The 17443-nt window shown below is 40.6% G+C and overlaps 2 protein-coding genes across 5 annotated transcripts in view; both read right to left on the bottom strand.

The window, feature by feature from the left end:
• Positions 1 to 1140: 1140 nt before the first annotated feature.
• tmem267 (transmembrane protein 267) lies at positions 1141 to 4420 on the bottom strand. The gene is given in 3 exon segments (XM_034126061.1): positions 1141 to 3400; positions 3969 to 4301; positions 4303 to 4420. Coding segments are annotated over 3 exon segments (735 nt in total). The 5' UTR covers positions 4369 to 4420; the 3' UTR covers positions 1141 to 3064.
• Positions 4421 to 13209: 8789 nt separating this feature from the next.
• Positions 13210 to 17443, bottom strand: part of cntfr (ciliary neurotrophic factor receptor) — a 219461-nt gene continuing 215227 nt past the window's right edge. For 3 of the 4 annotated variants that reach the window (XM_034125970.1, XM_034125971.1, XM_034125968.1), the window contains 2 exons: positions 16021 to 16147; positions 13210 to 14672 (listed from right to left, as the gene is read on the bottom strand). In XM_034125970.1, the coding sequence (XP_033981861.1) occupies position 14672; positions 16021 to 16147 (128 nt within the window). In that variant the 3' untranslated portion in view covers positions 13210 to 14671. The remainder of the gene's footprint in view (positions 14673 to 16020; positions 16148 to 17443) is intronic. The other variant, XM_034125969.1, reaches the window with a different exon arrangement.

Here is a 17443-nt window from a genome sequence, read left to right as displayed (position 1 = left end):
GAAAAACTGCAATTATTCTGAACTAGTGGTTGAGAGGATTAAACTGTCTTTCTCAGGCCATGGTACTGGAGCACTTTCCCCTGAAGCCGGCTGTTTATTGTCTGTAAGCTGCCATTGTCTGATTGTGACAGAGTCTGATGTTTCTCAAATGTTTAAGCCGACCTTTGTTGTCTTTATGAAAGACTCTTTTAAGATCTAACTGGAATTGAGTTGCCTGGCTCCACTTCCCATTTGGCAAACATGTTGTCATGCATTCTGTCTGCTGGTGTGGTTGTGGAAAACACGTTCGGTATCCAGTTTGAGTTCTGAAGACAAGGAAAACATTTGCCATATTTATTATCTTCATGCAGTGGAATTGCAACCCCTGACTCAGACCAACTGCTTCCTTCCAGCTGAATTGAGGATGTTCCCAATTAGCAGAAACAGCTCGGCACAATAGATAGAACACATTCACCACTACATGCTCCTAAAGCCCTGATAAGTGCCCATAGTACGTACCTTTTATAAAAGCACTCATTGTCCTCGCATGTAGTCATTAGAGAATACATAATCTTTTTAGGGCCTGAGCCCGAGAGAAAAACCTTTAGAAATTGCCAGGATTACTATAATATTATTTTCACCAAAATGAATCGCGTTTTTGAGAGTCCTCCTTAGCATGCTTAAAAACTTGTTTTGCACACTTGTCAGGAATAATAAACTGCTGTAAATGGTCAAAACTTTTTAGAACCTCACACGTTGGATAAGTAGGAAGTTATTGTTGAGCAGGTTAACCAGATCACCGCCATATTTGGTCTGCTAAATGTCAATACCTCGCCAGCCAGACGCCGTAACTTGTGAGGTTCTTGGAACGCATTACCGTGGCAACGCATTGTTCGCCATTAAAGAGGAATAAGTTCTTTTGGGCTTAGCGATGCATGTAGATGTACAGAACTTGACACACGCAGTCACACACAGTAACAAACTTAGTTATCTGATATGTTTATTTTGTTTCGGTATGGAAAGGTTGCTTATAAACCTTAACAACCCCTGCTGTGACATCTAGATTAAGATATTTGGTATGCCACGAAAATCATCATTACAAATGTTTAAAAAGTCATAATATAATTTAGCAAGCATATATTAATTCACAAACACAGGATATATACACAGGATATACTTTATTGAGAAAGAAAGGACACTACATTAAAACCATCTATACTTTAATACTAATGACATTTGTCATAAAAACATGTTCAACATATATAAAAAATAATTTAAAATAAAAATAAATGAAATTGTGCAAAATTCAACTTAATATTGCATAAATAAAGTTTACCATAAGCAGCAACAATAAATTATTTTACTTTAAAATGACACTGGCAACAAAAACGGGATGGCAGCCATAAAGTAACTTTCTGAAGTTCAGTGCATTTTGGAATTTTCTGTGCAATTATTCAAACTTTAAGACCAGATTTATTCCAAAGGACACATTTTGAAGCTCACTGCAGCCCCCTAGTGGACAAAAAGCATCACTACGACCTTACAGTCACCAGCCACTCCACACAAACAAAAAGAAGCTAACATTTTGTAGCCGATATGAGATAAAAGTGATTAAACTTAACTTCAACTCGGTCCAAATTCAAAAAGATAGAAGCAGACTTATGTCTTGAGGAGTCCACTATCCCTTTTACACTGAAAATGACAAATAACTTGAATAAGTCCCTAAAAGTCACTAAATCCACTCTGTTACCACATATAATGCATCATGTATAATACAGTAAACTATACTGTTAAGGAATGAAACTAAAGCAGTGTAATGACTTCCTACCTCTAAATGTTTTTTGTCTTAGTAAATGATTGTACACGATACATATTTGAAATAAATGTCCTTCTACTACTCATGGCTTCACCACTACATTTCAGCATCAATCATTTCATCACAGTAGCATTACAACAACTGCAATAGAACCCTATACAGCAGGTTAATGCACCTAAATCAACAAGTAATATAAAGATATTACTAGCGTTGGACTCACCGTTGAACAAACGATTCACTTGAATGTTTAAAACTTCAAAAATATGAATCCAGCATATCTCCGGGTCCCTCAGCCTTTTTATGATTGATGTCAAATATAGAGGTCACATAGCCATGACATTATAAAATACAAAAGAGTCATTTCATTCTTAGCTTTCGCTGCCACAGTGGAGCCAAATCTGTCAAAAAGCAAACACAAGGTGGACGTTTGAAACGGTAAGAATGAAACCTACAGAAAGGAGCTTTTTCCCTCAGTTAAATCCAACTACCCTAAAGTCAAAAGACTAGAGGCCGCACATGTTGGAAACAAACAGAGTCATAACAACATCCTGATCCACGGCCGACACGGAAACTTCTGGGCTCTTCTAGGAAAACTTATCTTTGAGTGAACATTATCCAAGCAGTAGAGGCAGAGCCATGAGAAGAAAGGTGTGTCTGTTCCTTTAAAACTCTACAATGAACGTACGATACACTAAACTTCACTACTATGGCAGATTAACAGTTTTAAAAGCACAGTGGAAGAACATACTCGGGGTGAGAGTGACACTGATAACAGGTGTGTCAGAGAGAGAGGGGGGGGGCTGAACTTTGGTTGACTTTTCCTTGAGTGTTCCTTCTTAGGACAGGACGTGATAGTGGTTAGGGTTCAGGTCCTGAAGATGACCAGAGAGCGGGAACGCCTCTGCAGAACGATATGACGAAGGTTTAAAGGGTCACTCCGTTAGCATTTAGCACAGGAGACAGGTATCAGGATCCTGATCGTTTCATACCATAAAGAGCTAAATCCATACTGGGCACATACACTCTTTTTCGAAAAAGCCAATTATTATACACAACTCCAAAGAAAACCCATATCTTGTTGTTCTAGTGACAGTTTTCTCATCCTTTTGGGTGAAATAAAATGTGATTCTTCGCCAACATTTCTCTCCAATAAGCTGAAAAAACAAGTTCATCCTTCAAATGTTTTCTCCAGTAATTTCCAATATCTAAAAGTCGTCTCAGAGAACATCTTGTATCCCTAGCAGATCACCAACCAATCAGGGAGGAGGTCTACACATCGATGGCCACCCCGTGTTTGGTGGAGATCACGTCCCTGGTCCCTGTTAGGTACATGAGCACAGAACACAGGTGGGGCAGCGTTGCCGTGGTGCTGACGTACAGCCAGTAGGGGAGGGGGGCCGTGTTTCCAAACGGACACACCCACAGGCCGTGGCGCACGGCGTCCCGGACGTGGTGCGTCGCCATGGAGATGAACAGCATCCACGGCAGGGAGCACCAGGCGTCTTTGAGGCGTCCGATCCACATGAGGAAGCGCAGCGAGAGACAGAGGACGGGGATGATGGAGGAGCAGTGGAGGGGGGGGCGGTGGGGGAGGGAGACGGCCGCCTGGAGGAAGAGGGAGGGAGGGAGTTAAGATCAAGTATCTCTGGATGTACTTCAGCAGAAACACATCATTTGAATTTCATTTTGTATTTATTGATTGTTGTGATTTTATTTATGTCTTCAATGTGTGCATATGTATAAATGTGTCTATATATATATATGTTTATACATATATTTGTATTTTGTATTCCACGGGATAACGGTATTTCGATCTTTCTGTCTGTACACACAACCTGAAAGATTGACAATAAAGTTGACTGACTTTACACACTGTTTTACTGCTAGCCCTTTAGAGTATTTTGTTTAACATATGATAAAAAAAGTAATTATATAGCATGTCATTAGTATTTTCATACAAAATCCTACTATACTAAGTTGAAGAACTTCAATAAAAAAGTCAGAGCATTGTTTGTAATACAAATATAAAAAGTCATCCTATACTTTATTGTAAAGAATTGCTAAATAAGATATTTTCTCCAAAACTCCTATGAATTATATTGCACACTTTCCAAATGTGGTACATTTCTAGTCTTAAACATGCAGAAGAGCCCTCAGCAGGGGGCGGGTCTACCTTGAGTGACAGGGACCCCGCCATATAGAAGTGGTCCAGGTCGATGATGGAGGCCAGCAGGCCGGCCAGCAGCACCTCGTACACGTCGCTCTTTTTCCTCAGTCCAATCACCACGGCCCACGACCACAGCCCCACCAATCCGTGCGTGGCGTTGTCCAGGGCGGCGCGCAGCCACAGGTGGTTCTGGATGACGGACAGCTGGAGGCCGTGGTCCGCCACCACACAGAACATGCCGAGGCCTGCCGACGCCAGCAGGGAGGCGGAGCTAAAGGTCTGCAGCAGGGCCTGAGCCTTCTCCGTCTCCACAGCCAGACTCAGAGGGAGCGGGGCCCCCCTCCCCCCCCAGGCCCCCCGCCCCCAGCAGCGGGACCGCGTCCAGCTTGGAGTAGAATCCTTGCATATTGACTGATGGCTGAGTGGGCCAATCGTCACTGAGGGTCAGCAAGAGTCAGGTAGCCTGGTGAAGAGAGGGGAAATGTAAGAGGCGAAGAAAAGATGGGTTTACATATGTATACACATATACATGTGTGTAGCCTCCTGTTGTTAAATAACAAACAAATGAACCTTAATGAGCTTGAATTATGACTAAAACCAGTGAAAGGTTGTTGTGTGTGCTGCTTCTTCATCACACTAACTGTGCTTGGTACAGATACATCCCAAAGGCACGATGTTCTCTCTATATTCTGCTCCTATCATTAGACCACAGATTGAGCAATAGAAAGGACAATTGGGCAGAACAACCCTCCACCATAATAAATAGCTTAACATTGTTGTATCACATTCACAATGTTCATCTTTATAACTGTATCACTGTTCATGGTGTCTCATTATTCAATATAAAGAATTCATAAACAACTGAATGTTTTTAACACAAACATTTTTAATAATAAACAGTAACACTGTAAACAGCAATCCTAATCTGAATGTCCCTTTTTATTTTTAATCAACATCAATGCCAGTGGTTGAAAGTAACTAAGTACATTTATTCAAGCATTGTACTCATTGACATATTTGTACTTTACATAAGTATAGTGGAGTACTATAAGGCTTTGTATTTGTACTTCCACTTGTAGTGGAGTACTTTAAGACCATAGTATTTGTATCTTTAACTTGTAGTGGAGTAATTAAGGACCATAGTATTTGTACTTTTTCATGTAGTGGAATACTATACAGTAAGACCATAGTATTTGTACTTTTACTTGTAGTAGAGTACTACAGGACCATAGTAGTTGTACTTTAACTTGTAGTGGAGTACTTTAACAGCATATCATTTGTACTTTTACTTGTAGTGGAGTACTATATGACCATAGTATTTGTACTTTTACTTGAGTAAATGCCTCATGAATAACCAGAACAGACCCCAGAGACAGCCTGCCCCTCCTCTGGTTCCTCCCCATCAAACACAGCGTTCATCTGAGAGACATTCCGTGTTTTTAACCCCAGAGGGAACACGGAAATAGGTCTGTGTCTCTCTTGCAATACAGAGAAATGTAGGACAGGTCCACGAGCAGTCTCTCCGAGTGTATCTCGAGCTGCAGTCTCTTGCATTTGAAAAAAGAAACACGTGATGTAATGCCCCAGAGTATGAATGTTTAATTAGCTAGCTAGTTATTTCTGTCACCTGCTGTTAGCAACCGGTGTTCTCTGGTGTAACGTCAGCATGGTTAATCAAGCCAATTCACTTTTTATTCGTTTGACGTTAACAAGACGTTAGTAAATAAAGACATGTTGTATAACCTTTTGTTACAGAGCTACAATATCATCCATCACGATGACAGTAGGTGGGAGCTAACGGCTAACAGAGACAGCGAGATGCTGCTTTGTGTAGGCGGCAGCAGCTGTCACGATTAGCTCTGCTATTTAGTGAATTACACAACATGACATCGTTCGTTTACCATTAAAACGTTTGTTTTAACTGTATTTTCGGTGGTTTAAATGGTTTTACGGTCATTTTTGTCAGCCGGTTGATACATATATCGTTACTCACCCCATGCCCTGCATTGGTTATCCGACCGGTCCTCCAGGCTTCACTCTTCTTCTGTGGTGTTTGTGTGAGCAGGCTGCTATGTCGCGTTGCTGCCACCTAGAGGGCATGAGCTGAACAGCAAATAGGGAAATCTATTGTTTTATTTCTTATTAAAGGGCCCATGTCATGGCCATTTCCACTGATCATAATTACATTGTTGAGGTATACTAAAATAGATTTATACTGTGCAATTTTCCAAACTCACATTGGTTTCGCATACAGCATCTCTGTCAAGCATGTGTATTCAGCAGTATTCACTTTCTCCACTAAACGACTCGTTGGAGCTCTTGCCCTCCCCTCCCTGTGAGCCTAGTGTGCTCCGATTGGTCAGCTCGGCCACTCGTTCTGATTAGTCAACCACCAGAGAGGCTGCGCCCATGTCAGTGCTTTTCCCGGCTGCTCTCAGCGTAACATCAGTCTTATCATGGCGTCGGTACAGCGGTATATTTTATATACATATATATTTTTAACTGTTGTTATAGAAGAGTGTGACGGCCTCAGGGCCTTTGTCTTACGGTGGGGTGGAGCTGAAGAGGGTAATCAGCGCGATCACGGACACCTCCGTAGCCGGTGCTATTAATCCCAGCGGCCCGGAGTCTCTCTCCAAAGCGGCTGCAGAAGGACGAACTGAGCGACCCTCTCCCCTCGACCACCTGTCTCTGCATTTACTACAATAAATGTGCCGTGGTTTTGTAAACTCGTGTATGTCTCCTTGTCTTTCCGTTGTGGCCTACGAGCTACTCTCATAACAAAGAGTAAGTTATTTTTACCCGTTATAACTACTACTGTTTGATGAGAAATCAAATCATGGTTTGCTATATATGAATTCAGGGAAGAAAGGATAGGCCTACTAAGTATTTCCATTAAACTTTATTTTTAGAAATGTACAAAATGAACATAAATATACATATATACACGGTATATCATCCATTCCTCCTCCTCGCATCTTGCCTGCGCACAGTCGGTGCGGTGCCTTTTAGCACCCTCAGTAGTAGTAGAATCCCTTCCCCGTCATGGATTGTCCGCCAGGATCTGGCTGGACGAAATCAAATGCAAATCACAAAATATTAGAGAAACTTAGTTGTTTTAGATTCGTTAGTAGTAGTTGTGTAATGAACAGCTTGCCTGCTAATATGCTAACCTAGCTTTGTTTACCTTGGTAGCTAACACGATATGAACGTTAGCTTGGAGGAAAGGCAACTATAATGCAGTGTAATAAAACTACTATGAACAAAAGCTAGTGGTTCATATTAGGCTAGCAATAACGTGTTTATAATTGCAATCGTATACGGGTATTCTGCTACGTTCGGTCATACAATGTAACTTGCATGAATACATTGTTTTGCGCTAGCATACAGCTAGCCTCGTTAGCTACATGCAGTATATGTACGGTCACAATGTACGGTAAATCACAGTACAGTATACTGTATGAGTATTCCGTGTGTGTGACTGCAGACATTCTCCTGCCATGACAAACATGTAAGGCCATCTGCTGACATTGTAGTTGATATATTTAAACGCTAGCAACGTAGCATCACAAAAATGTTTTTCTGACCGAAACTAGCTCTAGCTCCGTGTGTTAGATCGCTACGCCAGCTATAATGTAATTACGTTTCGCGACTGACCGGCAAATCACCCGGAGTATACTGTCAATAGGTATTTTGTGTGTGAATGCAGACATTCTCCTGCTATGAGATACATGTATGCAAGGCCATCTGCTGATATTAGAGTTGATATATGGAAACTCTAGCAACTTAGTTAGCACTGTGTCAATGGCTTAGCAGTCCAACACAGTTTACACATTTAAACAGTCTTGTTTGATAAATACACAAATAACAATGCAAACTTACAGGTTGTATACCCAGATCTTCCCCTGCTCCAAACGGTCCAAACAAGCTGTGCATATCCGGCCTCAAACTGGGCAATGTTTTGGAAGCTTTCGTCTGTGAAATGCCGGTTCTTCGAACCTCTGGAGGAGGAACACGACGCTGCTGGTGTGGCCATAGCTCTTCGGGATTGGTCCATTTCGTTCCGGGTACCGCATGACATCAGGCGGTACCCGGAACTAAATGGAAGACTCAAATGGGCAGTGACGTATCTCCAACGAGGCGTTTTGGGGAGGTATTTTCTGTGTTAGAGTTTTACTCGCTACAGGGTGTACTTTGAGGGTTTTGACTCTGCACACCGTTTACATGCATAAAAACCTTCATAACACACAAGGGGACGGGTAATAACCGGAAAAGCATGACATGGGAGCTTTAAGACATTTCAGAAAGTATGATGACGGGAAAAAAGGGGCAAGTATGAAAGAACACCAACACTGGCATTTTTTCTTATCATTATATTTTCAGAAATGACGAGTTAAAAAAAAAGTGGTGTAAAAGAGTTGACTGGTAATGTGTTAGGCACATATATCGAGTTGAAATAGCACTCTAGCATCGCTGCTACGTTAAAGAGCCTGACATAAATGTCATGTCTGACCTTCAAGTGTTACCTATTTGATACAAATTACATTTAAATAGTTTTTCCTCTTCATTGTGATGTAATTCACATAAAGCAAATGGTTCGGTTAAAGACTTATTCAATAGTGTTTTGCAATGAAGTAGATGGTAGATAATCTGTATTGTTTTTGTATTTGAGAACATGTGTTTTTATAACAGCAGCATCATTGGAGCAAGGCATTTACAGAGATACAGTACACTCTTAGTGGCTGCAGTTTCTCGGAGCGTCACTAGAAGGTGGTAGAGACCACAGAATGAAAACCAATGACTGGGCAATGAACACTGTAAACATCATACTGTAACTAGAGAAGGACATTTTCGAACTGTGTCGGAAAGCAGACACTACACTGCATTGCTAGCCTTCAAAGTTATAAAATAAAAGAGATGACACATTTAAAAAATAAACAGTATTCTCTTCAGCAGTTTCAGGACCAACCAATAACAAACGGTTATTTCTTAAATGAGTATTTCTATGTTATGAATATGAAATAATGATCATATTAAAACCTTGAGTGGGGGATATTATTGGCTCCCATATTTCAAATATAATACTTGCTAATCCTCTACATAGTGGGTCAGACCTGCCATGCTTTTCAATTTCACCACTGATGTAAAATCCAATTTTGTCTCAAATAAAGATCTAAGAGCATATCAGTTTAATCTCTTTTGATGGGGTGTCTTTAATGAGCTTGGTTGTTTTTGTTGAAAATGATTTTCTCATTAGGGATCCATTTGGAAATTCAAATACAATCAGTGGTTGGATTTTTCTCTGTGTAAGCTTGTTTCCTTTGACGTTGTATTCAGTGAGATTTGCAAGCTTTTTGCTCATTGTCTGATTGAGCTCAACATTCTTTGATCAACTTTTTATATTCCTGTGCTTTGAATGATGTCCACAGTTGCTTTGTACCTGGAAAGACATGCCTGCCTTTGTTCAGATAACTTTGAAACTAAATTCCCTGATGCACTTCTGAAAAGATGTGTTTTCAGTATCAGAAATGCTTTAAAACAACAACTATTTGGCATTTTGGTCAGTTCTCTACAAGAGTGATAGGTTCAATGCGATCACGGGAATCACCACTTAAACTCCCAATAATCGACTTTGTGTTTTGTTGTTAAAGGCTGACAAGCAATTGGTGGAGTGATTTGTTGATTTGAGAGGCAAACATCATCAGTATTCTTCGAGCTCACTGCAGGATGTCTACCAAAAGGTTTTATTTTTTATTAGCAGTCCTTTCAGGTCTAATTTTATATGAGAGGTGATGGAGGATACAAGAAGAGACTGATAATTTGTCATTATATACTTTAACACCGGTGAAGAGTTACTAATGCAGCATGACACACTGATATCCTGCTCCACCTATCCCTTATGCACAGAGCAAAGGAACAGGAGCATCTTGATGGTGGACTCAATTGATTTCCAGGTCACATGAGGACAGAGGAGATATGAAATCAGAGAAGTGGGATATACCATGCATCTGAATTATTCAGCACCATGGAGACAGGCAGAGAGAGAGAGAGAGAGAGAGAGAGAGAGAGAGAGAGAGAGAGAGAGAGGAGAGAGGGGAGAGAGGAGAGAGAGAGAGAGAGAGAGAGAATGTTTCAGCACCACAGACAGCGCACAGAGGGACCCTCTGCAGCCCTCCTGTGGCCAAACTAAGGATTCAATAAAACTCCTGAAGTGAATTAATTTTTTATAGGAATAACATTTTAAATGTGTCAGTTTAGATAAATGTATTTTTTCCTTTTCATTTCTTTCAAACACTCATTTTAATACCACTCAATCAAAATGTTTAATTCTCATGTCATAGATTTAAGAGACATTAGAGTTGCCTCTCGCATCGCTTACAGATCATCTTATAAAGTGGCCACTGATACATTTCAAACAGAGGGAGCTACGTTTTGGAAGAATCCAAACACATTTCTCATCAGTGTGTATGGCAACAAAGAACTATGTTTGAACAGATTTGAGTAAAGTAAAGTGTTGGATAAACAAGAGCACACGCGTACAAACCAAGCCAAATGTGTTAATGTAATTAATGCAGGGTTCTTTTCAGGATCACCTTAACTGAAAGAGAGACGTGGCAGGGACCCCTTGCTATGTCTTTACATTTATATTAAAACAGGCCAGCAATAATGTCAAGGATGGAATAAATTAACATAATTTGTATGGTGCTCTCAATAAATTATAACGACTAGCCGTAGCTATCTAGATCATGCCACACAGTAATTTAACATAAATAAGCTATAGCGAGGTGGCACAACGGTTAGTTGGTAATAATTAGTTGCTGTGTAAATGAAATAGTTTTTAGGATTAAACAAATGTATCTTTGAGATATTTTCAGTTCCAAAAAAAACACAACGCCCATGAGTTAATATATATGTGGTATTAAAACTGAAATAACTCTCCAAAAAAAGCATGGAGTGAAAGTATATGTGTGTTGATCCACTGTGAATGGAGACACTGAGGGAAAAACACACATAGCAAACAGTGAGGGAGAGCGAGGTAGAGAGGCAGCGAGTGTTTAAAGAGGCGGGGGCCGGATTGAGAGAGAGGGGAGATGGTGTCATTCAGCCGGTTATCAGGGAAAGGTCAAGCTGGTCATTAGAGCAGAGCGAGGCTGTTGGAACTGACAGGCTCTGAGTGGCATTTACTTACTCACACACACACACACACACACACACACACACACACACACACACACACACACACACACACACACACACACACACACACACACACCACACACACACACACACACACACACACAGTCTTTCCTATAGATCATGTGGTCACACTGTGGGTGCATGTTGAAATATCCGTTCCTATTATGCTATTTATGAGCCATAAAGTAAAGACGTTTTTTAATCAGATTTGTTACAAAGACATAGGACAAGAATTACAATGCAAGACGTGTCCTCACTTGTCTTACGTCGAGGTCTCCTTACCCTCCTTGTTCATGTCATGCCCCGTCATTGTAAATATTAATTGGGTTCTCATCGACACGGGACGGGCCAGTACAAGCAAGGAGAGAAAGGAGAGAGTAATGAATGCGATGCCCACAGCTGCAGATACACTCCCGTCTGCACACAGAGGACTCCAGCTGACAGCTGTTAGATGGTGTATTGATTTGTCCTCGCGCTCCACGTCAGCCTGCCAGGACTTGTCAGAATATTGGAAGAAAGAGAGCTCGAGAGAAGGAAGAGAGACCGTGAGGCAGATTAAGGAGGGGAGGGAGGCACTGAGAGCGGGAGCTAAAGGTCCAAAGGAGAGTTGGGAACCACCGTATAGCTCCTTTGTTCTCATTTCCAAGTGTAATGTGAGGGCTGAATGTTGACACTGCGTTCATTTGGGAAAGTTAACTGCCTGGATCTGAACAAGGGGATGTCAGGTAACAAATACCTGCAGATAGATGATCACCAACTCTTAAACTAAACCCCCTTACAGTAAGCCTCAATTATTTAGGAGAGAAAAACACATTTAGCTCACAGTAAGACTGTGTAGCTATCATATCGTGGAATTATTCTATAACGTTTAGAAAGATCTTTACATATCCAAGAGGCACACACATGTCCAGGTAATCAGGTGAAGAATCTGCAGTTTTTCTTTTTACCTTTTGAAAATATATCTGCCCATTAAATGGCTGTTTCCAGAAAAGACATGTAGTATGTCTCAATAAATAGTATGTCGAATTGGCCAACATAACAGCGTGCTTTTCTGACCCACAATGCTCTGCAGAGCGGAAGATGCATCACATCGATTGGAGGCTCGGAGATCAGAGGCAGATGATATGACGAATGTACAGTATGACCACGAGGGTCAAAGTTCAAGGCGCAATGTAATGATGAAGTAGTATGTCCCAATTGTATACACAAAGTACAGTATAAGTACTTTGCAGAGCCAGCTGCAGTTTGTACTTAAAGTGAAAAGTATGCAGTTTAATTTCAACCCTTACTTATAAACTTATTATAGTTGCATAAATCAGTGCTTTTCTCAGTTAGCATCTGTATGCACTACCTGAGACTGTTAAAGGTCCCCTATTATACTCTTCTTAATCAATAAATTATAGGTCTCAGATATATACAAAACATGTCTCTGAAGTGTTTGGCTCCAAATACCAAACAGATCGTGCATTGTAGCATGCCATAAACCCCTGTTTAAAAAGAGCTGATTCTGTGTCTGTAGCTTTAAATGCTAATGAGCTGCTGTTGGCCACATCCCTCTGTGAAGTGATTGGTTAAAAAAACACAATGGTGCTCTAGGAGGAGATTCAGGTGATAAGGTGGGCGGGTGTTACCTTGGTTGGTGATTGGCGAATGGTTGCCCAACCCAAAAAACTGTTGTGATGTCACAATGTGGCCAAATCTGATTGGCTCATTTTCAGACAGGTTTTTAAATAGATGGATCAGGAGGAAAACATTTACTTTGCATAATAGGCGACCTCTAAAAGATGTGGCATAAGGAAATCAATGGTTATATTGTGAAGAGAAGCATCACACCCAAACCATACTATAGCCAAAGTGAGGCAGAATTTAGGAATAAATGCAAATGGATTTATACTTATGTCTTTAAAAATATTGCCTTTTAGCCCCTCCATTGACACCTGACCTTCATCTAGCGTTGTCAGGAGATAATACTCTGGACCACGCGGTGAAATAACAGCAGCCATGTTGCGTTCACAGTACATCGGTTCAGAAGGAGAAATGAGTGTGAGGCCAGTGTGTCATCATTTATTGTGAAATGGTCACATTTAATGGTTGAAACCTGTCATTGTATATACATCTATAAAAAAGACCCCGCAGGTACAGGTTACGACATTCTACTGCTAATACATACATTATTATTATAATTAAATAATAAACTTTTTGTTCAATGTTAAAGTTACATATCATAGTTTACAAAATAGGATCAAGGAGAATTAAGCCATTATGAATGTCTGAGAAAAAAAACTAAAATCCTATATGTGTCTTGGTATTATTTGTCCATAAGATAAAAAAATACAATAAAACACATCAATATTCCATTTTGAATAACATAAGAATTAACTGGTGATATTGGCTACTGGAAACTGCGATGTTTGTCGGAATTTAAAAAGCAAACTGTTTTGGGTTATTGTATTTTACAGCACGGAGCAGAATGGGAAACCAACGAAGCTCGTATAAACGTCTTCGCCATCCAACTGAAACAAATGTGTGGGCGATAAGATTTGTTCAGTCTCAAATCCACTTTATTTCTTTTTTTTTACAATCCAGGTCCTCTTTGCCAGTCGCTGAAAGCAGGGTGTAAAGCTAATTGTCTAAATACGCCACACTACGTTACTGAAGTCTTCAAAGTGTTAGTCCCCGTGTCGGAAAAAAACGTCTCGCTCCGTCAGCTTGATTCAGTCGTTGGCAGATTCAGAGTCAGATTGAGTGTCCGTGTGGCTTCTTTATTGTTAAATGGTACTTTTAGTGGGGTTTCCTCTGACTCGTCCCAAGTAGCGTTTTAAGTGGGACATCAATCGCGTAACTTCCAGGTTTTTGAACCCACGATGAAGGCAGACACAGGCTTCAGGAAGCTCAGTGAGTTGTTTGGGATCCATTATGTCAAGTGAGGGGGGAGGGGGGGTGAAGTTGAGTCTTTGGCATGATGACTTAGCTGTATGGGGACTGCTACGGTGCTATACACACAAACACACGCACGAATGCTCGATATATGTGTGTGTTTGTCTGTACGGTGCTGCAATTTGAGAAAAAAAGGGTGAAAATGAATTTATGATCAATAATAAAAAAAGGAGATATTTTTTGTCGTGTGAGGAGTTGTTTTTTCTTGCTCTGAATTCCCAAATAAAGTCTGCTGTGGCCCGTCAGAGCCACCAGGGGGAAATATAAGACTGTTTATGCTGATATCGCTGCTCCTGCTGCTGCTGCTGCTGCTGTTGATGAAGCCGCTTTCAAAAGTTCCTCTGAAGAATTTCTTTGTCACCATTTATCAAAAAATGCTCCATGGCATTATCATCGTCTGGTTTCATGTCTAAGTAATCTTGGTGAGTAACTGTGTGATGGACAGAAATGATCAATGCACTGTATCCTTGAAACATGTGCAAAATAGAAAAAAGACACGCCTCCTCCTCCTCCTCCTCCTCCTCTTTTTCTTCCTCCTCCTCCTACTCCTCCCGTCAGGAATGATGACATTCACATCTGGGGATAAAGAGACACAAGCACAAATTAGGCACATTATCAAAACAACACATTTCTTTCAGAACAATCTAAATCAAAATCAGAATTTGGTTTATACATCCATATGTGCTTTGGTGCAAACATTAACACAGTAAGAGAAGACAGGTTATGTTATAGAAGTAAAAACATTTGAGACTTTAAGTTTAGCAGACCATTTACATGCACTAAAACAAGAAATCCCAAAAATCATAATCTCTTTAATCTGTCTGCCACTTTGTATGACTGTCCAGGAAAAAAGTAGGCACACAGGAAACACATCAACTACTGTTGAACGAGAACAGGAAGAGGATAACACTTTGTTTTCCCCTGTAGCTATACCCAGTTATTGAAGAGAATACATGTAAGTGTTTAAAGGACAAGGGAACAATCAAAGTATTTGGACTACAAAATGCAACGTGTCCTGTGATGATGATGTTTGCTCGGAGGAAAAATGGAAAGCCGCCCGGGAGGGGGAGAACTTAAGAAGTCTGTTTGCACCATGCAAGAAACGTATAGACATGTCTCTTTAGTCTGTTACTATGCATTGTATTTCACTAACTAAGTGTTTTATTGTTTTTTGTAAAACCTTAACACGTAAAGTAGATGGTAACTTCAGCTGTCAGATAAATGTAGTGGAGTAAAAAGGAGAATATATAGTTGAGTAGCATTATAAAGTAGCGTTGGCCTGTATCACAAAACACTAATACTGCGTATAAACAGCACATAACAGACACCTCGTTGGACTGCCTGTAGTAAAGGGTACGGGTGGACAATTGGCCTAAATGTGCCATATTCCTCCAACTGAATCTGGCTGCTTCATCCTGCACTGGCTCGTCCAGCAGCAGGTGTTCAGGGGGGGGGAGGTAGCCATGGTAACGCCAAGTGTTATTACAGGGGTGCTGTTTGGCAATAAGGTGCAAAAATCCCTACTTGTTTGCACACCTTTCACAGTGAGTTTGGTTGTGATGCAGGAGTCGTACCATTACAGAATGATTCACACAGTTAAAGGTGTGAAATTAATGAAATGCGACAGCTTCGGATTGGATTTTTACCTCAATCACTTCAGGGGGTTGTGCAGAAAAATATGAAGAAAAATGCCCCGCTGGGTCATAAAACAAACTCACCCAATCAGTATTGCTCTTGTTCCATTAAACACCGTGCACTTGAGTTCAATAGACATGCATCGACTTGCCAATATGTGACTGAATGACTGAGTCCATGATCAATTCAAAGGGGCTGTAGACTCACTAACTAAAGTTGGTGTTTGTGTAAGTGTGTGTGTGTGTATGTGTGTGTGTGTGTGTGTGTGTGTGTGTGTGTGTGTGCTCACCACATGAACAGCAGCAGCATTCCTAGCAGCAAAGGGGAGAAGTGTGTGAGGAGCCTGGCGGCGCCGCCCACTGGATGCTCAGCCTTCTGTGGAGCGTTGGAGGACGGGATGGGGGAGGTCTTAGCTTCTGGAGGAAAACAGACAACACAATAAACCTTACTGAGCATATTTTTTAATGAGCTCCATAAAATCCTTACTTTCATTTTTCCTATTTATTTATTTTTTGGTCATACAGTGTTGCACAATCGTTTTCGTTCCTACGGGGAGAAGCGCCTAAAATGTCGTTTTGATGAATGGACACTGAAAAGCGCTCATCGCAGCAGGAAGAAGCAAACAGAAAGGAATATGCAGCGCAGAGTGGAATCAATTCTAATCTGCAAACACAATCAATATAGGACTTGTCAAGGCAGTTATGAAGTGAGCCGGACAACAAAAAAAGAAGAACATCTCATTCATACTGAAGCCGCGGGGAAACAGAAAGGAGAGAGGGACAGAGACGGAGCGAAACAGATAGACGGATAAATGTGGAGACGGAAATTCGAAAAGGGAGGATGAGGTGAAAACCCTGAGGGAAAGGAGGCAGTGAGTGGAGGTTGATAAAGTTAGAAAGGAGGGAATGTGCAACTGTGGCAGTTAATATACTGCTGATAAGACACAGTGATATGGACACTAAAATATACACATTTACACACCTGTTACACATGCTGTATATTTAGATCATACAGCACATCACCAAAGCAACCCATTACTGTATAAGAACAACAACTGAGGCCTGGAAAATCCCACAACAATAAAACACATAATACAGAATACAAATTGTAATAATAAATAATAAAAAAAAAAATAATAATAATAATACAAAAATTGTAATAATAATAATAGTAATAATTGAAATTTGTAAGGATTGGAAAAAAAAAACTAATAATAATAACCACAAAGTACAAAAATTGAGGATATAAGAAGAATAATTAAAAGAAACAGTAAAAAGTGGCTTGTATATTTCTAGCCCATACAGGTATGTTGAAACGTGTGTAAAGGCTCTGCTTAAAAGCTTGTGGCAGCCGTAAATAAGCAGAAAATGTGCTTAAGCTGTTCTCAGTGCTTTAGTTTAACATAGCTTGACAAATAAAAACATCAGGGTTTAGGGCTTTATAAAACAGGGATATAGCTACAGCTGCCGGCTGCTCAGTAGATATTCACTCCTGCAGTCTGGAACCGGCAGCATTTCTGTTACTGGAGAGTGAATATGATTCCCCTCTCCTTAATTAATGACCGCTGTGAAGTACGGTGTTGGAAGTGGGGAAGAAGCAGCCAGGTGTGAAATAGCCAGAGAAAGAGAAAGAGAGAACTAGGACACATTAAACATGTTCAGCAGCACACTGCATTACAGTCCTGCCTGCAGAAAAACAATTTGCTTTGGAGT

Source organism: Trematomus bernacchii, unplaced genomic scaffold, assembly GCF_902827165.1.
Source record: "Trematomus bernacchii unplaced genomic scaffold, fTreBer1.1, whole genome shotgun sequence".
Lineage (NCBI taxonomy): Eukaryota > Metazoa > Chordata > Actinopteri > Perciformes > Nototheniidae > Trematomus > Trematomus bernacchii.
Note: the sequence above shows the minus strand (reverse complement) of the source record. Positions and strands in the feature narration are given on the sequence as shown.